General features: G+C 37.9%; 1 protein-coding gene across 2 annotated transcripts in view; it reads left to right on the plus strand.

Moving 5' to 3' along the window:
• The window catches only part of btaf1 (B-TFIID TATA-box binding protein associated factor 1), a 127,297-nt gene that overhangs the window by 71,492 nt on the left and 30,966 nt on the right, over positions 1-24,839 (plus strand). For both annotated transcript variants that reach the window (XM_043712509.2, XM_043712510.2), the window contains exons 10-24: positions 3,958-4,053; positions 4,770-4,946; positions 5,088-5,228; positions 9,099-9,223; positions 10,031-10,151; positions 10,277-10,381; positions 12,395-12,544; positions 13,198-13,346; positions 13,984-14,158; positions 15,193-15,396; positions 16,140-16,566; positions 17,003-17,193; positions 17,724-17,877; positions 17,961-18,070; positions 18,393-18,594. In XM_043712509.2, the coding sequence (XP_043568444.1) occupies positions 3,958-4,053; positions 4,770-4,946; positions 5,088-5,228; positions 9,099-9,223; positions 10,031-10,151; positions 10,277-10,381; positions 12,395-12,544; positions 13,198-13,346; positions 13,984-14,158; positions 15,193-15,396; positions 16,140-16,566; positions 17,003-17,193; positions 17,724-17,877; positions 17,961-18,070; positions 18,393-18,594 (2,527 nt within the window). The remainder of the gene's footprint in view (positions 1-3,957; positions 4,054-4,769; positions 4,947-5,087; positions 5,229-9,098; positions 9,224-10,030; positions 10,152-10,276; positions 10,382-12,394; positions 12,545-13,197; positions 13,347-13,983; positions 14,159-15,192; positions 15,397-16,139; positions 16,567-17,002; positions 17,194-17,723; positions 17,878-17,960; positions 18,071-18,392; positions 18,595-24,839) is intronic.

Genomic DNA, 24,839 nt, shown 5'->3' on the forward strand with positions numbered 1-24,839 from the left:
TCCTCCGCTACATTGATGACTGCATTGGCGCCACCTCGTGCTCCCGCGAGGAGGTTGAGCAATTCATCAACTTCACCAACACATTCCACCCTGACCTTAAATTTACCTGGACCATCTCTGACACCTCCCTCCCCTTCCAAGACCTCTCCATCTCCATTAATGACGACCGACTTGACACTGACATTTTTTACAAACCCACCGACTCCCACAGCTACCTGGATTACACCTCTTCCCACCCTACCTCTTGCAAAAATGCCATCCCGTATTCCCAATTCCTCCACCTCCGCCGTATCTGCTCCCAGGAGGACCAGTTCCACCATAGAACACACCAGATGGCCTCCTTCTTTAGAGACCGCAATTTCCCTTCCCACGTGGTTAAAGATGCCCTCCAACGCATCTCAATCACATCCCGCACCTCTGCCCTCAGACCCCACCCCTCCAACCGTAACAAGGACAGAACGCCCCTGGTGCTCACTTTCCACCCTACCAACCTTCGCATAAACCAAATCATCCGCCGACATTTCCGCCACATCCAAAAAGACCCCACCACCAGGGATATATTTCCCTCCCCACCCCTTTCCACCTTCCGCAAAGACCTCCGTGACTACATGGTCAGGTCCACGCCCCCCCCTATGACCCTCCCATCCTGGCACCTTCCCCTGCCACCGCAGGAACTGTAAAACCTGCGCCCACACCTCCTCCCTCACCTCTATCCAAGGCCCTAAAGGAGCCTTCCACATCCATCAAAGTTTTACCTGCACATCCACTAATATCATTTATTGTATACGTTGCTTCCGATGCGGTCTCCTCTACATTGGGGAGACTGGGCGCCTCCTAGCAGAGCGCTTTAGGGAACATCTCTGGGACACCCGCACCAATCAACCACACCGCCCCGTGACCCAACATTTCAACTCCCCCTCCCACTCTGCTGAGGACATGGAGGTTCCTGGGCCTCCTTCACCGCCGCTCCCTCCCCACCAGATGCCTGGAGGAAGAACGCCTCATCTTCCGCCTCAGCACACTTCAACCCCAGGGCATCAGTGTGGACTTCAACGGTTTCCTCATTTCCCCTTCCCCCACCTCATCCTAGTTCCAAACCTCCAGCTCAGCACTGTCCCCATGACTTGTCCGGACTTGTCCTACCTGCCTATCTCCTTTTCCACCTATCCACACCACCCTCTCCTCCCTGACCTATCACCTTCATCCCCTCCCCCACTCACCTATTGTACTCTATGCTACTTTCTCCCTCCCCCACCCTCCTCTAGCTTATCTCTCCACGCTTCAGGCTCTCTGCCTTTATTCCTGATGAAGGGCTTTTGCCCGAAACGTTGATTTCGCTGCTCCTTGAATGCTGCCTGAACTGCTGTGCTCTTCCAGCACCACTAATCCAGAATCTGGTTTCCAGCATCGGCAGTCATTGTTTTACCCCTTTTGTCACCATAACGCCATGATATTGTGAAGCTCTGCGTTTAATTTTTGTTCCATATTGATCTGAGGCTTTGTTTCAGTGTATGGTTATTCACCGACACCTTTACTTACACTTTCCCATTCATCAGGGCTCCTGCTGCAGAATCTCCCATTTGCCTATTAAAGGGTCTTTCTCCAGAATTTCTGATGCAGGAGTCATTTTTGTGCCCACTACACCAGGTCAGATTTATACAGTGTGTTTCCATTTTGATTATAGACATAAGAATTTAACTGGGAAATACGAAAATTATGGCCAAGTATATAACTTAAAATTTGAGACTGTTATCTACATGCACTTCTCCAGTTATTCCATGACCTCTAGGGTGGCACGGTGGCTCAGTGGTTAGCATTGCTGCCTCACAGTACCAGGGTCCCAGGTTTGATTCCAGCCTCGGGCGACTGTCTGTGTGGAGTTTGCACATGCTCCCCATGTCTGTGTGGGTTTCCTCCCACAGTCCAGAGATGTGCAGGTCAGGTGAATTGGCCATGCTAAATTGCCCATTGTGTTAGGTGCATTAGTCAGAGGGAAATGGGTCTGGTGGGTCACTCTTCAGCGGGTTGGTGTGGACTGGTTGGGTCAAAGGGCCTCTTTCCACACTGTAAGGAATCTAATCTAATTACTCTAACCTCAATTCATCTAAAGACTCTACTTGGTCTTAACTCTGCATGAGATCAGCTAATATCTAATTATAAATTGTAATGAAAAGTGTGTGATTTGTATGTTCATATCACTTTAGAGTTTTGATTTCACATGAGTATTGGTTACTTTCTTTGAAAGGTTAAAAAATCAGTTCTTTCCACAACCATGACCTAATCCAATACTTAGTAGACACAAACTTTGAAACATTTTATACAAATTGCTAAGCTATACGCAAAAGAGAAATGATACCCAAGTTTGATGGTTGTAAAATAGTTGATGGGCACAAATGCAGTTTTGGCCAGAGAAATATAATGCAGAAATGCAAGTGCACAGATAATTTAAAGGCAATAATGTAAAAGATAGGACTGTAAAATGAATACAAAAGAAGTGGAGAGGTTTTGAGTTTTTTAAGAAGACATGGTTAGACCTTGGTTGCCATTGTATTTATTATTGTCTGGATCTAAGACTCTAGGTGGAATGAAAGAATTGTTTTTTTGAGGGATGCATTGTTTTAACCATTTAAAATCATTTAAAATAGGTAGCCGTTTTATAAAGTTTCCTGTGATTAGTAAACTGCAGAAGTGCTGTCGGGAAGATTTCAGTTGCTTTGTCTGTTCTCTGCCAAGAGGGGGCTCTGCAAACATGCTATGAAAAAAGGCATGCTGAGAGATAGTAAAGTTATTTTTGAGTGAGAATGTAATTTATTCAATATATTTTATAATCTTACGGTAACAGTTTTATTTAATTCCCAGGAAGATTGATCATCCCAGCAATTTTTAAATGTGATTTCACACTGCATTGTCTTTGGCTCTGTGCTATGTCCATCTAAGTGTGAGATGCTGACTGATGGAAATGATGTAGGAAATTCTCAGAATTGTGTCTTGAAGTCATGGTCCATAACTATGTTATAGCTTTTGTGTTAAGCAATGCCTCAGTTACCTGATGCTTAACATAACAGTTCTTTCTTTTAAAAAAAGGTCAAATGTTGTCTTGCCTATGAATTTTGAAAAAGAAAATTATTGGTTGCATGAGAGTACTAGGTTATCAGTAGTGAGGGTGCAATGTTTGAACCTGTGCACATTTCAATGATTTCTGTCACTCAAATATGTATGTTTATGCCCTTTCTGCAGACAAGTATGTTTTCCACTAATCTCAGACTAAATTTGATACGATGTTGGTTTTCTCTAGAGCTATGATTAATGCAGTTTCACTTTCCCCTGAGTGACAGAGTCCTGTGCCTATCCCTTCTACTTCAGATAGCAGAGCCATTAACTCAAGGGAATACCAACTCCCTGTTTCTTTGACTTAATCAAATAAATCCCACAAGACAATAAAGTATGAAAATCTTTAAAGCTATAATTTATAGTGTTAATCAATGGAATCCCCTAAGGAATAATTTAAAATAGATATGGCAAAGATTTGAGAGCACAGATTACTGGGTAATCAAATCATGTAAAAACTCTGATTAGTGAGCATTAGGGCTAAGCTTCAGAACTTAGTGGACTCCCCAGAACATTGAAATATTGGAGGTATCATTTCCCCTCAAATCAAATAATTTCATTCGCTGTTCAATAAAATTTGTTTTTGAAACCTTTATGTTTTGTATTAAACCTTAATACAATCTTTACAACTGTTACTTTGTTCCAACTGCTGACAAAATCCATTCATGCCTTTTTCATCTCTTGCACCAAAATCTTATTATAACAATAACATGGAACTTGTGCAAATTAATGTTTCTAATACTAAAACCCTTGTTTGTATTAATATGAAGGTCAGGAAGAACTTTTGATCACCCATGTTGTTGCTTATTTTGTGAAGTCTACACTAGGTCTTAACTTTCTATTTTTCAGATTGAACAACAACACCAGGAATGGCTAGAGGATTTGGCTATTCGTCTACTTTGTGTGTTTGCACTGGACAGATTTGGAGATTTTGTTTCTGATGAAGTAAGTGTTCTGCTGTTAAACTTTAGGTCGGAGGGAACAGTTTTAGTGTTAAATCAGTAGTATAAATGACAGTATCACATGAAATTCCAAAAGGCATGAACATGTTAAATCTATTATTTTCAAAAGAAGTTGTTTAATAGTTATTCTTTATAAAAGCCTTCGTGCAATGTAAATAGCTACTACATCCTAAATATAGTTCACAGTACATAAAATATTGTTAACACAATACAGAAAGCTTTGTGTCCCAACTTATATGCTGTGTATAAGTGTTTATTTCAAGTTATTCTTGATTACTGGAATATTTTAAATGTAGAAGCACACTTTCCTTTCTAATTAAAGAATGCTAACTTTGAGCATTAAAACTACTAGTGGTGCTTTTAGTAAGATTTGTATGTTCTGAGCAAGTTAGGTGGTCCTACAGCTACAATGGATGCCAGACTACGAGACTGCAGCTCAGATCAGTTGTGCATTGTAATTTAGCTTTACAGATTTATTACAAACTCCCTACCTTTTGAAGAAGAAAAATGTACTGTTCAGGGAGGGTGCAATTCCCTGTCTGATCAAGCACATAATCACACAGATTATCTGTTTGAGCAATAGCTTTAATGTCCAATGAAATCTCCTTTTGGGATCAACTATCTCAGTATCTCAATGGACTTAAATGGGTGGGTGGAAGTGAGGAATATATAGAAACATATGATTATTTTGTCTTAAAGGTTGTGGCACCTGTACGCGAAACTTGTGCTCAAACACTTGGAGTTGTGTTGAAGTACATGAATGAGAGGGGGGTGCATGGAACTGTAGCTGTTTTACTAAGATTGCTGGCACAGGAACAGTGGGAAGTGAGACATGGTGGACTTCTAGGAATAAAATATGCTTTGGCAGTTCGGCAGGTAAGTTGTAACAATTTACTGGTTTCTACAAAATTTGCAGTAATTTAGAAATAAATCTTAAACATAGTATTTATTCTTTGGATTTGTACATATTTTGATTCATGTGAAATGACAATAGTAAGTATTTGTACTTTACTGTAGGACTTGATTGAGACATTGTTACCAAAAGTCCTTCCTACTATAGTTGATGGTTTGCAAGATTTGGATGATGACGTCCGTGCAGTAGCAGCAGCTGCGCTTGTACCAGTCGTGGAAAATCTTGTACAACTTCAAGCATCTGAGGTTAGTACAAAATCTTCTGTAAGCATAGCATATTCTTAAGGTAGAAACAAGTCTGAGAAAAGAACTTGAAGCTGAGTGACTTACATTAGGCTTTGTTTTAGATTTGCAACTTCATGTGTGGGCCTGCAGTTCCACAGATGCAAACAGACCTTGAACACTTTATCAAGGCATTATTCTCCACCTACAAGCTTTTGATTTTGAGGAATTAGAAAACTGTTTTTTTGTGTCTGCAATTAATTAACTCAATTCAGAGCAGGGACTGAACCTGAGGAATTCCTGCTCTGATCTATTGTCTCAGTACTTCCCACTTCATTGCCTGCATAGTTACTTGTAAAGTTGCAGTGCAGTTAATTCAATCCACTTGCTGTATATTGATAGGTAATAAGGCTGGTTGAAATTGCTGTGAATATAGCAAACCAGTCCAATCCTGGTGGAAGTACACATTCTTTTGAACATATTGGTTGATGCAGTAGTTCACATCTCTCTTGTTTGCAGAATCTTGCTTATAGTTGTTCTGTTTTTGCACACCTCTAACATTCCTATTTTAAATTGTCATCTCTAGATAGTGGGCAAGATTTCTGTAAATTCCTCATGATTTAACTCAATCCTGCTTCAATGGTGGTGATGTAATACCTCAATTTTGCATTTTCCAGTTGCACTGCTATTCCTATAGCCAATTCTACTTCTCTGTTCCCCAAATTTGTGTTTTCTATTTAATTTTAAATAGTGTTCAAATAAAGTAGCATATAAAATAAGAATTGAATGTTGACAATAAGGTGAGAATTGAGCCGTATCTTGCATTTATCCCTAGTTTACAAAACTACGAGAGGTTGAAATCAGAGGATAAAATCTATTCTAGTGGTATTTTCTAAATGATATAGTTTTTTTTATTTTAGAATTATAAGAATCCTAAATATTAGAAACTGTATTAAACTGTGTACTTTCCTTATTCAAGTTTGAGAGTTTTATCAGTTCACTTTTGTAAGCAAACAAGACCTTTAAACAGCTGGTTCTATCCTGGTTACCACCTTTTTTTTATTGATGAATACAACATGTACAGGTGTTAATTAGTGTTGTGAAACAGGAGTTGAAAGCTAGGGGCAGCAGGCATACAGAGAAATATCTCTTAAGGTGGATAGAGATTGGCATAAAATGAAGGAGACAAGTAGTTCCGTAAACCAGTCATGTGATCAGAGTGGGCGACACGGTGGCACAGTGGTTAGCACTGCTGCCTCACAGCGCCAGAGACCCGGGTTCAATTCCCGCCTTAGGCGACTGACTGTGTGGAGTTTGCACGTTCTCCCCGTGTCTGCGTGGGTTTCCTCCCACAGTCCAAGGATGTGCAGGTCAGGTGAATTGGCCATGCTAAATTGCCCGTAGTGTTAGGTAAGGGGTAAATGTAGGGGTATGGGAGGGTTGTGCTTCGGCGGATCGGTGTGGACTTGTTGGACCGAAAGGACCTGTTTCCACCTGTAATGTAATCTAATCTAATCTAATCAGATGTGAAAGTTGACCCTCTCAGTATCCTGTAAAGCTCTCAAAATAATCTTGTTAACCTGGAACCTTATTTCATATCCTGTTTGGGATCACATTTTTTTTCTCCCCAGTATAGTGGTACATGATGCAACCCATTCATTCTGCTGCTTTAGTTTTAATTCCATCAGAATGGTGGTGCTCAGGATTGCTTCCATGACACAGATGTTTTTATGTGGACTGGTTATTAGTCTGAATTATAAAACCCTTGAAGAAGCACCACAAAATGTGATGATCTAGTTGAGAAGCATTCCATATTATTGGCCATGAACATCCAGTAGTCCAAAATCAGAAATCATTTCTCCACAGGCTGTCTTGAATAGGGATTGACCCCATAATCCTGGATCCTGGACCCCATAATCCTGGATCCTGGACACGTTAAATAAAGCTACACTGTATAAATTGAAAAGCATGGTGCTGACAAATGTACAACAGGTGAGGCAGCATCTGAGCTGCAGGCAAGTCAGTGTTTCAGGATGAAGGACTTGCACCCGAAACGTCCTGCTCTTTGGATGTTGCTTGGCCTGCTGTGCTTTTGTCAGTGCCACGCTCTTTGACTCTGACGCTCCATCATCTGCAGTCCTCATTTTCTCCTACACTGTATAAGCAGTCATAAATTTTTTTTACTGAAACACATACTATTGAGTTTTGCTGCAGATTATTTGTTGGCACTGATTAAATTTCATTTTCCAAGAAATTTCATGCATTAAAGTTATCCAAATTGATTTTTGTGACTTCATATTCTGTTTACCATTTCCTTTTACTTTGTTTCTCCTTCATAAGTTCTCAGTTTTCAGAGTTGGACTATTTTCGCTTTCTGTATTTTGGGAAAGCAAATCTTAGCAAGACTTATACACTTAATGTAAGGTCCTAGGGAGTGCTGCTGAACAAAGAGACCTCTGAGTACAGGTTCATAGCTCCTTGAAAGTGGAGTCGCAGGTAGATAGGATAGTGAAGAAGACGTTTGGTATGCTTTCCTTTATTGGTCAGAATATTGAGTACAAGAGTTGGGGGATCATGTTGCGGCTGTACAGGACATTAGCTAGGCCACTGTTGGAATATTGCATGCAATTCTGGTCTCCTGCCTATCAGAAAGATGTTGTGAAACTTGAAAGAATTCAGAAAAGATTTACAAGGATGTTGCCAGGGTTGGAGGATTTGAGCTATAGGGAGAGGCTGAACAGGCTGGGGCTGTTTTCCCTGGAGTGTCGGAAGCTAAGGGGTGACCTTGTAGAGGTTTACAAATCATGAGGGGCATGGATAGGATAATAGACAAAGTCTTTTCCCTGGGGTCAGGGTGTCTAGAACTAGAGGGCATATAATTAGGGTGAGAGGGGAAAGATATAAAAGGGACCTAAGGGGCAACTTTTTCACAGAGGGTGGTACGTGTATGGAATGAGCTGCCAGAGAAAGTGGTGGAGGCTGGTACAATTGCAACATTGAAGAGGCATTTGGATGGGTATATGAATAGGAAGGGTTTAGAGGGATATGGGCCGGGTGCTGGCAGGCGGAACTAGATTGGGTTGGGATATCTGGTCGGCATGGGCGTGTTAGACCGAAGGGTCCGTTTCCGTGCTGTACATCTCTATGACTCTATTTAGAGGCATTCAAGTTTAACTTGTTGTCATTTTTCTCTTCTTCCATCCCTCTTGAATGATTTTAAAACATTGTATCAGTCAATTAGTATCACAGATTTTTTTTTTCACTGTTTCTCAGCATTAAAAGAGCAAAACATCAGATTTGACTTCTAAAGCGTTTTTTTTTATTTAATGGACAGCACATTACTCACATTTTTCTCCTAATAAATATACTTCTGGATGTATTCACAAAACATGTTGCGATAGATTGAAGATCATCAACATGGTCTCAAGTGTTTTCTCATTTGAGAATTTAGTGATGAAAGAAGAAGTTTCAAATTTATAGTTATTGCTAACTTAGGTACCAGTAGTTATATTGTTCAATCTTTAATATTTCTCTGTATCTGAATATTTGCATTTAGCTAGTATTGTCTTTTCTATTGCAAAATTTCACTCAGTCAATACTTATTTCATAAGAATCAAAAGATTTAAATTGTTACAACCTTTTCTTTTTAAAGCTACAAGTTCTACCATAGATTGCCATCCTAGCCAGTATACTCTTGTCTTCTCAGTCCAATCCAGATATATTGTGAATTTTAACAGGAAAGGTTGCATATGGTCCCTCTAATTGTGATTACATTATCCAGTTGTGTTGAAAATTCCTAATGTAAACTTTTAATTTTTGCATTCCTCAGTTTATTCTTATTAACTATGTGGAACACTTTGCTATTGTTCACTTTTTGCATTTTCGTATTGCTAGGTGCCTTTTATTGTCAATACTTTATGGGATGCACTTTTGGAATTGGATGATCTTACAGCTTCTACTAACAGCATCATGACCCTGTTGTCATCACTATTGACATATAGTCAAATTCAACAGTACAGGTAACTACTTAAATTTTAATGCTACTGAGCAATCTTGTGAAAATAATTTTTATATTAGATGTATTATCTGAAATTCACTTGAGATTTATTCTTTCCTTCATGTTTACCATCTAATTCTTTTTTCTGTGTTCTTGCACAGATCATATAATTTTACAAATGAAACAAGTCAATCCACAATACCTGTTCTAACTCTCAAAGATACACTGTCCCAATCTGTTGTCTTTTTGCTAGACCATCTTAATTCTTTTCTTTCTTTACCAAATAATTTATTCACTTCCTGTTTGAGCATTAATAAATTCCACTTCCAACACTGCTTTTGTTAGTGCATTTCATGTTCTAACAACTTCCAGCAAAAATAAATCCTAAGGAGTGAAGAGTTGAAAAAAAAAATCAAATTCTAATAGTGGGGCTGGGTGTCTTTAGTTGTGGAGAGAGAATGAATAGAAACTGTGGCTCTCTTAATCGCAGCAGGCAGCATTTAATAGGTGTGATTGAAGAATCCAAAAACAATTGAAATCAATTTTCTTGTTCTTCATTGAATAACCTCCTGATGGTCAATAATGGGAGCTGACTAAATGCTGAAGTATAAATACAAACCTGAATCCTACCATTGCACACATTGGGATGTCTGTGTCTCCTATAAGCACAAATTCAATCATGAACTTTATTAAAATTCTTAAATGTGACAAATATTGTCATAAATGCAATCAATATTGCACATACTTTTAAATATTACTAAATGTCATGTTGCATGAAACATTTAGATTTTTTTTTCTCTTAAAACTGCAATTTGTTTTAAATTACCAGTACCCAGCAATCACTTACAGTTTTGGTTCCTCGGGTTTGGCCATTTTTACGTCACACTATTTCTTCTGTTCGGAAAGCAGCTTTGGAAACTTTATTCACTCTTCTATCTACACGAGATCAAGTATGTATTTTTATACTGAGGTGTAAAGTATGCAACTGATGCCATTTTCTGTATCAATTTAAAAATTATAGCAAAAGAATAGTTCGTATGCAAAGCATTTGGAAATAATTGTTTTCATGTTTTAGAGCTGTGTAATGTGGTTGACACCAATTCTACAAGATGTATTGAGACATATATACCAATCGTGTATTTTGGAAAGCAATCAAGAAATTTTGGAACTTATTCAAAAGGTACCTTGTTCTTCAATTCAGTAATCATTGTTAACATAAGAATTTGCAAAACATTTTTAACGTTTTTAGTATTTTTGTTGATAAAAAATACTTCTGACTTCAGGCTAAAACAATTAAAATTGATTTTAATTGTGGGAACTGGTCTATCTTTATTTTTTATATGCGATAAATTGTTTAGATATAATTTATTGAGCAATTTTTGAAGAACTGTTTGGTCACTGATTACTCTACTCTAAAATCTCTCCTTTAGTGGCATTTGAATCATGTGATGATCACACAAGGTATAAATTTTTTGATGTGATCAATTTGAAGTGTGAATCTGCTCACATTTTTCATCTTTTATCGAAACTTACACTGAGTGATTGCAAAGTTAGTCTGAGGGCTCTTGTGGACACGATCATAGCATCCCTACCTCTAAACCAGGAGACCTGTGTTCACTTTCCACCTGCTCCAGAGGTGTGTAATAATAATGCTGTGCAGGTTAATTAGAAAATATCTACAAGGTTATCTGGTAAGTAGGGAACAAAGTCATCCTGTTGTGTAACTGAATACTTTCCTGGGTTAGCGTTTGTCTAAAGATTAGTCTACAAGTACTTAGATTCGTGCCCATTCCTTCAACAACTATTTTAACAGAAACCTTATAACTGCTTCATTGAATTACGTAGATGTTGTAAAAACTACTGCTTTTCAATGGTATCAGGACCAAGCATGTGACTATCTCAAGACTGTTGCATGACAGTCCTAAAAATAATGTTGTTATAATTTTTGCAAACGTAACATTCCTGGGACCATAGGATTGAAAGAATGCATGGCACTTTCAATACGTTAGGGTGATTTAACTTTTTGATAGTAAGTTAGGGAGACTAGTATTGATATCCAATTTTAAAATCTGATCTTATTTATGTTGAACTTAATAGAATTAGATCAAAATATTGATCCTCCAAACTCCTCATATTTATCTTTGTTTTATGACCAGGTAAGGAGGAATGAATCTGCTCCGTTCTCAGTTTGTTGCAACAAAGATTTAAGTTCTTCTTAAAACACAAAGCTGCACCTTTCCCCAGTTAAAATACAATCAATTATTTTCACCAGAAACAATAAAGAGACAATTACATGGTTTTCTTGAGTGAAGGAACAATTTTGTTACATGCCAACCCCAAGAAAAACGATAAAGATACAGTTCCACATGGGCCCCACATACACAGACACATGTACATTTGTAGATTCAAAGTGAAAAGGGGACAGTGTTCAGTGTTAAGTAAGGGAAAGGATTATACAATTTAGAAGCCTTCGGGTATCATTGAGAAGTATGGTTTTTGCCTGAGAGCACAGTTTATTATTTGGTGTCTAGGACCATCAGCAGTAGCAGTTATGCCTGAGTTCTCAACGTCCTGATGTTTCTTTCCAATCAATAATGTCAATGTGCACTTTTTTCTATTTCAGACAGAGAAAGCGTCCTCAATCTGCGTTTGATGGGTGCACCCTTCCTTTCATCTTCTGTCTGCCAAAGCAGCCCCTTAAAATATAAGCTTATTTATGTGTTCTGTGTTGGTAGAAATTTGTTTTTAGGCTTGTCAATTGTAGGTAAAGTTCCATCTTCCAATATGTGAACATCCTCATAGGCTGCAAGTAAAAATAGAAGATGAGAATCTTTTGACACCTCCCTGGGGAGTTGCTGGCTGATATCATGGCATTAAGTAATCATTATCACTATTTTTAGTCAGTGTTTTTTTTCCCTTCTTTAGAAATCATTTCAGCCCCAGATTCCAAATCAAAAAATTGAATTCAAAGCTCAGTATTTCATATCTAAAGATTTAAATTGCAACAACTTTCACTTTTTAAGGCTACAAGTTCTTTTGATCATATTTTATATCATGAATAATGTAACAACCTAGGCTCAATCATTTTTTTTTAAACCTTGATTTTTGTTACGTTTTTATTTTTAATCTGGAAAGGTGCCAAGGCCAGAAGTTTTGATATACCAACCTAACGTATTTTTTATCTTGCATTTAGGTGTGGTTGGAGCTATTGAATAAAGCCCCTATTCAGTACATTGTTGCTGCTGCTTGCCCTTGGATGGGAGCTTGGTTATGTTTAATGATGCAACCTTCTCATTTACCAATTGATTCAAATATGCTACTGGAGATTAAGTCCAAATCAAAGGTAATTTTCTTGTATTAATTAGGAGTCCACACCCTTCACCAGAAAGCTAAACTGTGCTCAGTGGTTAGCACTGTTGCCTCACTGCACCAAGGACCCAGGTTTGATTCCAGCCTCGGGCGACTGTCTGTGTGAAGTTTGCACATTCTCGATGTGAAACTGGTGCTCTGGTTTCCTCCCACAGAAACAATAAAGAGCCAATAAAGTGCCGGTTAGGTGAATTGACCGTGCTAAATTGCCAAGTCAGGGATAAATAGAAGATAGGGGAACAGGTCTGGTTGGATTACTCTTCGGAGGGTTGGTGTGAACTTGTTGGGCCGAAGGATCTGTTTCCATACTGTAGGAATCTAATCTAATTAATAAAAAAAGTAGTGTTGAAGGAACTTCTAGAGTTAAAAGGTAATGTGATGTTGATTTTGACGCCTAATACATATAACTTGATAACTTCTAAATTTGATTTAGTCTTCAAAAATTAATAATAGACACATAGTTCATCTACATCTACTTGTACAGCATGTAAAGATATTAGTACTTGTTACTAACCTAGGAATTACCTATTAATATTTCACTAATTTTATTCGATCAGTGTACATTTAAAAATGTCAACATTGGTTAGTAATTTATTGTGTTCACCTGTTTTTTTTGTGTGATTATAGGAAAAATCTTGCAGTAAACATCGACAAGGTCAAGCTCAAACTCAAACCAAAGAGGTGAGGCAAGAATATATTGCTGGCTCAGACACCATTAATGAGGATCAAGCTACCAGAGATTATGTTGTAACTAGGACACGCCTAAAGGCAGCTAGGTAAAGTAAGACTTTAAATCAGTACTGTTAACTGTTTTATTTGAGTTTCATATGATACATCAATCTTTTTAATAGCCTTATCTCTCTAATAAATTCAATAGAGATATTGATTTGTGTGAGAAAACTGAGCGCAGTCAAACTGATTTGTTTCAGTTTAGAAATCTGTCACTCCCAGCTTTATAAGTGGGAGCACTGCCGTTGCAAAGCATTTGCAGAGATAGTAGTTTCACAGGAATGTGAAATTTCTTTCCTGTGTTTGTAAGTTTATTTTAACAAAAACATTACATATCTGTTGCAAAATTTACATTTTTTCCACACTTCTAATGCATTTCCGAAGAATTTTCAATCTAATTAATTTTGTTTTTGATTTGTAATTAACTTTTGAGTTAAGCTAGGAAAGCAAATGAAACTGGGAGACAATGTTTACAATTATTCATCAATTTGGGTCTCATGATGAGAATTGGGACCTTAACTTGGTGAAGCCAGTTTCATATTATCAAATGATCATAGGTTATTTTAACCATAAATGCTGAAGTTCTTCTGAAGTAAGACTTCTCTGCACTTAATAAGAACTAAGGATTACCTGTTTGATCATAACTGTATCATGTAACACTTTTTTAATCTTCTCGTTCTAAAGATTGCTCGGAGCCCTCTGCTGTTCCTTGTGTGAGCCAAGTGTGAACTTCATCAGCCAAGAAGTGAAACCAGCTGAGTCACTAGCTCAATTATTATTATTTCATTTAAATTCTAAATCTGCGCTGCAGAGAATTGCTGTTTCATTAGTAATTTCTGAATGGGCTACACTGCGAAAGGTATGGAGTTTATATAACTATTAAGAATTTTAGATCTGTTTCTCTCCTCTCTCTTTGTTGCCTGATAGTTTAAAGCAGTTTTGGATTTTAACCATAATGCCTCCTGTTACAAGTTATATAGGAGACACTAGATACACCCTTTTCCCTCAAGACATTGAGTGGTGCCACGGTGGCTCAGTGGTTAGCACTGCTGCCTCGCACCACCAGGGACCCGGGTTCGATTCCAGCCTCTGGCGACTGTGTAGACTGTGCACGTTCCCCCAGTGTCTGCATGGGTTTCCTCTGGGTGCTCCAGTTTCCTCCCACAATCCAAATACGTGCAGGTTAGGTGAATTGGCTGTGCTAAATTGCCTAGAGTGTTCAAGGATGTATAGGTTAGGTGCATGAGACAGTGGTAAATGTACGGCAATGGGTCTGCGTGGGATACTGTTTGAAGAGTCAGGGTAGACTTGTTCGGCTGAAGGACCTGTTTCCACACAAGTAGGGATTCTAATTCTAAGATCTGGATGTCACACTCCAAGTTTGTATTGGCCTACATGCTGTGAAAAAATATATTTTAAGTGAATTTTTGATCTTAATTTCATTGTATTTTACCAAACCTTTCATTAAGCCTTTCTGTCTTCAGACTCCTTATTTTCTGTTCAATCTTGAAACTTTGCTTTCGTATCTTGATCTGCAACCCTTCACTCCACACATGTTGTATTTTAATCCATTTCTGCATTTATTTGTCTAAATGAGTTCTGCTTTATGTCATGACTACTAAATTATAATCAATTGAAGGTAAACCACTGCACATTAGCAAGGAAAAGCATGATTTTAAGTAGACAAATAAAGCACAGTAGACCGACTGGGACAAATGCTGCATTTAGAAATCTTGAACATTTTAGCTTGCAAAGAATTCTGGACTTTTGGGATTTCTTGTGACATTCAAACAATATAGTATAATTTCTACTGGCATCCATTTAAAGTTTTAGGCTTTTGTGAGCAATATTAGTATTATGCCTGACTAAATTTGAGCCTTGCTTTAATTTCAGGATTGTACTGTTGTATCACGTGCAGTACAGCCACGATTGATGGCTATTTTGTCAGAGCATCTTTATTATGATGAGATAGCTATTCCTTTTACCCGCATGCAGAATGAATGCAAGCAGTTTATTGCATCACTGGCTGAAGCTAATTGTGATGTTGGGAACAGCGTGAATAATAGCGTATTTACTATAGATCAAGCAAACGAACTGGTAAGTGAATCTGTTCAATTTGAAGGACACAGTTGCTATATGTTAAAGTGGAAGATTTAAAAATTGGCTGCAAGCTTCATTACCAAGAAAAATACTTTTTTCACTCCACAACAATTATATGTTGGATTGAAAGAATGTTAAGTGTAGCAGTTGACCCACAATTTGTTACACTGTTACTGACTTCATTAACACAACTGATGCAAGTGTTACGAATGGATGGTATTTTAAATTATCTAAAACTAATCTCGAAACAACTGATGCTGTACAAATCATATGCATGTTTCAAACCTTTTAGAATAGGTTTGCTATGACTTGCTCTAAAATCAGGCTATATTTTATAAAAAAGAACTTACTGGCTTTCTTTATTAAGTACTTTCAGTGTATTTTAGTTTCATATGTTAGAATAGCTTGGTGTTAAGTTGTCATCCTAAAGACTACTTACCTCTTCAGTTAACACTTAATGAATATTGCAAAGCTGACAATACAAGGTCAGCACACGAGCAAACCTACAGAAAATTATTATAGAAAAGTAGTGACAAAACAACTGCAGATTGAAAGGGTTGAAAAGTAATGTTGAAATAAACATTTTATCCGGCCTTTTATTGGAATTGGGAATCAACAAATCAAATGTTAAAAATCCTAGGCTGGAAAATGGTATTCAGGATATTTTTTTTGTATCAATACTAGTGCATTTACTGTATTATGTGAACTTCTTTTTTAACATTCCAACTTTTAATTCAAAGGTCATAACGATTTTCAAAGAAGTGACATCAACAGCTGGTTTAAAGCCCAATGTGATCCAACAGTTGGAGAGTAAGCGGCAGCAGGTCCAAATGACTATAGCAGAGACAAATCAAGAATGGCAAACTCTTCATCTGAGGGTTCACATGTTCTCTGCTTGTGCAGTTGTTGATTTGCAGCAACTTCCAGAAAAACTGAATCCTGTCATAAAACCCTTAATGGAAGGAGTGAAAAAAGAGGAAAATGTACTTGTGCAGAATTATGCAGCATCTTGTATTGCTAAGTTGCTCCAACAATGTACATCTAGATGTCCTTGTCCCAACCCCAAAATTGTGAAAAATCTTTGTAACTCCGTTTGTGTGGACTCCACAGTCACTCCTTCTGCAACTTCTCCAGTGCCTATGTCTAACAGTATGGAAAATTCGAAAGGTAATTTAGAGCATAAAAACAATTTGTTAAGCAAAACCAGTTTAAAGTGTAAAAATTCACAACTTTTTTTACTTTACCATTCAACTTAACTTCACATGCTCCTTGTCAAACGTGGAGAAAATGAGCCTACAGCTATTTGGTTTTGGTCAATATTGAAATTAAAATAGATCCTTTATTCTTTTTAAAATCCACTCATACTAAAATGGTGGTAAATGCAATTTTTTTAAATTGATGCTGAAGCATTGATGAAAAATCGTAACAAATTGTATTTGTTTTATAATGTAAAGTTTAAGAAACTCATTCAGAGAAACTAGTGCAAATACCCTAAACAAATTAATATTTTCCATGATAATTTAGATTATGTTTAATCTGTTTAAAATTTATTTCCGTGCAAAAAGTGTTGACTAATCCATCTGTACTTATTTTTTCTTCTCAGGACCAAATTCTGAAAAAGATGGAATGCATCACACTGTAAATAAGACTCGGGGAATCATCACGCTTTACAGGCATCAGCAAGCTGCTTTTGCCTTAACCAGTAGACGGGGTCCAACACCTAAAGCACTCAAGGGCTCATCTACAGACATTCCTCAAGGAAGTGCTGGGATCAGTTTGTGTGAGCATGATGAAGTGAGTATCTAATTACAGATAAAATGTAATACAATTTAAACTAGTCAAGTGTATATTTGTTGCTTGATTACGTAATCATTTGTGCTGTTGGTATGCACTTTTTTTCCTGTCACTTAGATTTGGCTTCATTCATAGACTGAAACAAAATTTCTTGACTATTTTTACCTTGAATCTCATGTGCTGTGTAGCTTTGATAGTAGCTCACATTGATAACAGCTCACATTGATAGCTATGTTCTAGCTTTTCCTTGTATTGATAGTGTTAAAAATTAATCCCTGAATAAATTTATTTGGTGAGTCAGTGCATTTTATAGATTTTAAAAATCAACTCTACATTTCTGCACTTAATTAATCTCAGCTAGAATAGCAGCAAGAGCACTACAGTTCGTCCAATTGACCAGAGAAGGGAATCATTCCGTTTGTCTTGTTCTGACATTAAAATGTTAGTTTAATTTTACAAAATAAAATTGACATGAAGCAATTATTTTTGTTTACTCCATGTTGAAGGAGGATTTCTTCATTGTTTTGCAGACCCAGAAGCCAAACTTAATTCAAAGAAGAGGAGCTGAATATGCACTTACAACCATAGGAAAACACTTTGGCGCTGAAATGGCGACAACCCTGCCTTATTTATGGGATTCTATGGTTGGACTACTGCAAAGTCATGTTGATGTGCAGAATTTTAGTATGTATCTAATCCCATATATTTGATATTCTCATTCAAATCTATTTTAAAGTATGAATAGTTGGCTGACTTATGTTTTCCAGATGGAAAGGTAGTCCTCGAGAAAGGAGATGTTGTTGCTCAGGAATTAGTAAACTCGTTACAGGTGCTAGAAATTACAGCAGCAGCAATGGGTTCTGATATCCATGCTCAGGTTTGTTAAACTTTATGCTGAAAGATAAAATATTGTTTCTATTGTATTCATAAATAATGTAGCAAACTACCCTCAGTATATTTAGGCTTGTACTTTCAGAATGATTAACTGAGCTTTTTTGCTGGAAAAGGTAGAAAATGAGGTACTTATTTTTCATGCAAGAATTAAGCATTCATGTGTTAGTTTTTAAAATAGATTTCCTACTGCTTAGCTGTGATTTTTTTTTTCTCTCTCAACTACAGTGCCTTTTAATTTTAAAGTAAATGCTTTGAATTTAAAAATTAAAATACCATGGAGCAATTACATTGTTTTTTCCTTTCAGCTATTGCAACATCTTCCACATCTTTGTACTTGTTTGCGACACCCATATACTGCAGTAAGGCACATGGCTGCTAGGTGTGTGGGTGTCATGAGCAAAATAGCTACAATGGAAACAATGAACATTTTTCTGGAGAAGGTTCTCCCTTGGCTAGGAGCAATCGATGATAATACAAAGCAAGAAGGAGCAATTGAAGCGTTGGCCTGTATCCTTAGCAATTAAATAAGAATGCTATATTTTAGTGATATGTATGTTCTTCCTTAATAATTCAGCCTGTAAAAACGTGTGATTAAAAGCATATTGTCTCTCTTATGACAAACATCATCATAACCATAGTAGCTTGTATTTATATAGACTTTAACACCATAAAGCACCCCAAGGTGTTTCACCAGCATTATAAAATTAAATTTAAGGCAAGATGCCAACTAAGCAAGATGCTTAGTTTAGTCTAAGAGGTGGATGTTGAGGAATATTTTAAAGGAAGAAATAGAATTAAGAATTGAAAATGGTTAGCGAGAAAACTGCAGAACTTTAGGGCCAAGGTGACAGAAGGCATGGTCACCAATGTTTGTGCAATTACGAGCAAAGATGTCCAAGAGTTGAGCATTAATTGAGTACAAATGATCTGGGAGCATTGTGAGATTGGAGAAGATTGCAGAGATCAGAAGATGTAGGTTTTAAAGTGATTCAAAAACAAGAATGAGAATTTTTAAATCTAAACATTAAACACATGGATGATAGGTGAACATGACTTGGTGTGAGTCAAGACATAACCAGAAGAGTATTGAATAACTTCAATTATGTGGAGGTCAGAATGTGTGGGATCAGTCAGGAGTGAAAAGAGCTGAGATGGTACAAAGTTTAACTTTTATGAAGGGTTATGCAGATAAGTAATTGCTGCTTCAAATTGGCATCAAATTTTACACTAATTTGGTTTAGTCACAGACACGTGCCAGGGAGCGAGTGGAGGGACTGGGTTCAGTTTTCCCAGTATTTAATTGGAGCAAATTTTATAAATTAGCAACAGTGGAGGAGTTAAGAGAGATGGTTGTGAAGTAGAGCTGGGTGAAATCAGAACATATATGATAGCTGTGCTTTTCATGTGTTACATGTAGATGAGAAGTAGTCATAAGCTGAAAGTAATGGTGCAGAAGTAGAAAGAGAAGCCATTAAAGATACTATTCTGGCTATTATTAGAAAAGGAATAGAATCAGCTGAATACAATGCACCAGCTGGATGATGGTGGCAAGGTCTTGGACAAGGACCGTGAAGTGAACGATGTAGATAGATAGACCACGGTAATGATGTTGAGAGAAAAACTAGATGCTGAAAGTTATTTGTTTAAAGTAGGACGCAATGCTTAATTCTGTTAAAAAGCATTTGGACTAAGATGATAGGCTAATAATTAAACTACTCTAAGAACAGTGTTAAATATGGGTATAAGAAGCAAAAGTTACCAGTGGTGTTAGGTCTGGTAGCATTGTGGCTATAGTACAAGTTTAGGACAAGTATAGTACACGTTCAGCTCAGTACTCTCAACACTGGCTGTGCCAGATTTCTGATACTTTCAGATTTCAGGTTGGGTAGTTTGGGTCAAGCTGGGTTAGGGGTCAAGGGTCACTCAGGGCATGATAGGTACATGAATGGGCAAAACCAGGAACTAGACTAGAGGCAAACCACATTATGCAGGATGCACTAAATAGTTCAGATGTCATTCAATCAAACCTGATGGCAGAGTATAAAAGTGTTTTGCTTTTGTCCAGTTTTCAGGCATCACTTGTTTTTACAGAGCCAGGTTTGAAGTACCTTACCTTTATTAGTAAGCGGATGGCCTGGACTAATGATTCAAAAATTAAGAGTTTCAATTCCACCTTAGGCTATTAAGTTTCAATGCAGTTTTTGATTAATGCGAAAATGATGAGAGTGGGATAGTGGTGCTTTGCATATTGACTGTCAACAAGTGTTTGACAAAGTATCACATAATAGACTTGTTGGCAAAATTAAAGTTCTAAGTACTTTTTAATTCATTCATGGGATGTGGGGTCACTGGCTAAGGCAACATTTATTGTCCATCCCTAATTACACTAGAGGAGGTGGTGGTAAGCTACCTTAAACTGCTGCTGTCCTTGAGGAGTAGGGAAGTCTATTGTAGTTGGAAAGAGAGTTCCAGGAGTTGACCCAGTCATAGTGAAGGAAGGACGATATGCTTCCATGTAAGGATGGTGTGTTTCTTGTCGAGATGAACTTGCTTGTGGCAGTGTTCCCAGGCATTTGCTGCCTTTATCCTTCTGCATGATAGAGGTCATAGATTTGGAAGGTGATATTAGAGGAGCCTCTGAATTTCTGCAGTGATAATTCCAGATGGAATACACTGATGCCACTATATGTTGATGGTGAAGGAAGTGAATGTTCAAGGTAGTGGACAGGTGCTAGTCAAGTAAGCTGCTTTTTTCTGAATGGTGTTCAGTTTCTGAATTTTGGAGCTGCAGTCATCCAGGCAAGTGGAAAGTATCCATCACATGATGTATTTTGTCTTGTGGATAGTGGATCGGCATTAGGAAGACAGGAAGTGAAACTTGAAAGGGTTCAGAAAAGAATTACAAGGATCTTGTCAGAGTTGGAACTATAGGGAGAGGCTGAATAGGCTGGGGCTGTTTTTCCTGGAGTGTCGGAGACTGAGGAGTGACCTTTATAGAGGTTTATAAAATCATGAGGGGCGTGGATAGACTAAATAGGCAAGGTCTTTTCCCTGGGGTGGGGGAGTCCAGAACTAGAGGGCATACATTTAGGAGAAAGATTTAAAAAGGGCCTGAGGGGAACTTTTTCATGCACAGAATGGTGCCCTTAAATAAGCTGCCAGAGGGAGTGGTGGAGGCTGGTACGACTGCAACATTTAAAAGACATGTGGATGGGTATATGAATAGGAAGGGTTTAGAGGGATATGGGCCAAGTGCTGGCAAATAGGACTAGATTTATTTAGGATATCTGGTTGGCTTGGATGACTTGGATTGAAGAGTCTGTTTCCGTACTGTACGTCGTTTATGACTCTTTGAGTCATGTGTCTCTAAGCTAGAACTGGTCATACAGTGGGAAGAGACAACAGCAGTGTCACAGGATGACAACAAGCAATCAGGCTGGGCCATATCAGCAGAACAAAAGGAGTCTTAGAAGCCCAGGAGACTACACTAGAAAAGGTGCCTGAGATGAGGAGACATTCATCTCGGAATCTCCATCCCCCTGAGAGACTAATAACGTCACTATAGTTTACGGGTGGAACAACTTGTATAGGGGGAATGGTTATTTTCCATGTTTTTGTAAACATTCCTGATTATATACAAATGTAGGCCATGAATCCTGTATAATCGTTTTAGTGGTTGTACATATGGTTAATGGGATTTCTTTAAAATAAAGGGGGAGGGATGTAACAGTAAAAAAGGATTATTACTTAAATGGTAAAATGTTGCAGCATACTGCAATGCAGAGGGTCCTGTGTGTCCTTGTGCATCGATCGCAGAAGATTGGTCTGCAGGTACAACAAGTAATTAAGAAGGCAAATGGTATTTTGCCCATCATTGCTAAAGGGTTTGAGTTTAAAAGCAGAGAGGTTATGTCGCAGCTGTACAAAGTGCTGGTGAGGCCACACCTCCAGTACTGTGTGCAGTTTTGGTCTCCTCACTTGAGAAAGAATATACTGGCACTAGAGGGGGGTATAGAGGAGGTTCATTAGGTTGATTCCGGAGTTGAGGGGGTTAGCTTATGAGGAGAGATTGAGTAGACTGGGATTATATTTGTTGGAATTCAGAAGAATGAGGGGGGATCTAATAGAAACACATAAAATTATGAAGGGAATAGATAAGATAGAAGTAGAGAGGATGTTTCTGCTGGCAGGTGAAGTTAGGACAAGAGGGCATAGCCTCAAGATTAGAGGGAGCAGACTTAGAACTGGATTGAGGGTTGTTCATGTATGGAATTTCCTGCCCAGTGATTTTTCAAGCTAAGGTAGATTTTTTTTTGAACAATAAAGGAATTAAGAGATACGGTGAGAAGACAAGTAAGTGGAGCTGAGGTCATGAAAAGATCAGCCATGATCTTATTGAATGGCAGAGCAGGTTCGAAGGGCCAGATGGCCTACTCCTGCTCCTAGTTCTTAAGTTTTTACGGATGTAGTTGCGGTGCTGTCCCCTTTAAAAGAGTTGGCCAGGTGACTTGCAAGGCACAGAGCTAGGGGCTCTGTCAAGGATTAGTTGTGGAGATGTGCACATCGAAAAGAGTGTTCCTGATCAGAGTTTTACTTGTGCCTCCCTTGTGTATAATTCCGGGTTCCCAGAGAATTACAAACTTAATAGTGGTCAACAAGGTGAAGTACTGATTCATCAGCTGAGGAGTGGCAATCAGAAGGAGGATTCGTTGCCTATATCTTATCTGATGACATAAGATATTGTGGGGTCCAGAGACAATTTTGAGGGTTCCCATGGCAATTCCTTCCCAAATGTAACAGCACAGCTATAAATGTTTGAGTCTGTCCTAGTGGGAACTGCCTAGTCCTTCCTGAGGAAGGGCTTATGCCCGAAATGTCGATTCTCCTGTTCCTTGGATGCTGCCTGACCTGCTGTGCTTTTCCAGCAACACATTTTCAGCTCTGTCCTAGTGGGACCCAAGAATGTTGAAGGAGGTGTCTTGGACATTATCTGAGTTTAACGCATGAATCTGTGTGCATGTCAGGCTGCGATTGAATCACCTGTGGGACAACCCTCCCAAATGATGTTAAGGAGACTTGCATAATGTTAGCCACATTGTATCTGCTATTGTCAGTTTTGGTACTTTGGACAGTGTCAAGTGGCCCGTTCAGTTACATCTTTAGACTTGTAGCAATTTGATAAAACTGAGTGCCTTGCCATTTTGGAGGCACCACATTGCTGTGGTCTGGAGTCACATGTAGGCTACATCAAGTGAGGAACCTGATTTCCTTTCCTAAAGGGCTATCTTTAATTAGCTGAGCTTTTTATGGCAATTGATAAGTGGCTACATGGTTGCCATTAGGTTAGCTTTCACTCCAGGGATCTTTTATTGAAATCAAATTTCACCATCTGCAATGGTCACTTTTTAACCCATGTCTCCAGAACATGGAGTCTAGGTGACTCTTCATCAATGTTAGCTTGCTCTCTTTCATGGATTCTGTCTGATTTTGATGTGATCTCCAGAACATTAACTCTGAGTTCTGGATTACTGGTCCAATGACATTACAACTATACCAACACATCATCTAATGGAACAGTATCAACAATAATATAAATTTGACAGAAACAAATGATTGTGAATAATTACTTTTCAGATTGAAGTAAAGTACATAAAGTTGCTGGCAATGGGCCAGTGATAGACTGACGAAATGAATATAAACATGACAGATAAAATTTCATGCAAGAAATTTGAAGTGTTGTTTCTTTCTTAGAAAGTGAGGAAAAACAATACAAAATTAAGAATACAATTCTCAAGAAGGAGGAAATTAATTAAAGTGGGTAGTCAGGGGAAGCTGGAGTTATTATCTTTCAAACAGTCATCATTAAGAACTTTCAGACTGATGCTGAAAATTGCTGGAATAAAAGGGAAACCATTTCCAGTTGTAGAAGAATTGGTAACCTGAGGATATACATTGGGGAAGAATAGAAAAATGGGACCCTTTGGGGAAAAATGGAACCAACCCAGGCTTGATGCAGCGGTGGTGGTCTTCTGAAAATCATCTGTAATTTTATGTACTTATTATTTTTGCATTGCACAAGATTTCAAGGTAATTGACAAAGACACTTCCCATAAATTTAGATAGTACAAAAATAAGGAAAAGAACACTGCTGATTTCCAATAAGGGGACAATGGTGGGTAATTAATTTAAAAACTTTGTTGCAATTTATGTCCTATTGTGTTCACTTAGATTTAATAGTGTTTTGCTATTCATCCTAGTTAGAAAACAAAGCTTTAGTGTGTAGCAAGATTCTTCTTGGCAAGTTGATGATTTGAAGTATTAACCAAAGCAATTATGCCAGTGAATATCCTTTAAAACCTTTAATAAATTACTTGTGTCAAAGTTTTGAAATAAATTGTCTACATATCATGCCTGGACCCATTTAAATGCAGAATGGTTTGCATTTGCAACCTTTTATAACTCTTGAGCTCAAACCAGTTTCTGTTGAGCATGTGTCAAAACTGTTACAGTTTTTTCAAGTTTTTCCAAGGATCCATTTTTTGCAATGCCATGTACTCTGCTCCTACAGAAACTGTAGAAAAGCAAATGTACAAAATGGTCAGAAATGGCAAGTGTTATGGACTAGGGGTTCTTGAACATTTTTGGTTGAAGGACTTCTTTTCAAATTGTTCAATAATCATTGATCCCAATCACCGAATTATATAATGCTAATAATGTGAAATGCTGCATGTAAAGTGCCTTTTTAATTTTTT

Source organism: Chiloscyllium plagiosum, unplaced genomic scaffold (genome assembly GCF_037043375.1).
Source record: "Chiloscyllium plagiosum isolate Xiang-an unplaced genomic scaffold, Cpla_swu_hap1 HiC_scaffold_22, whole genome shotgun sequence".
Classification (NCBI taxonomy): domain Eukaryota; kingdom Metazoa; phylum Chordata; class Chondrichthyes; order Orectolobiformes; family Hemiscylliidae; genus Chiloscyllium; species Chiloscyllium plagiosum.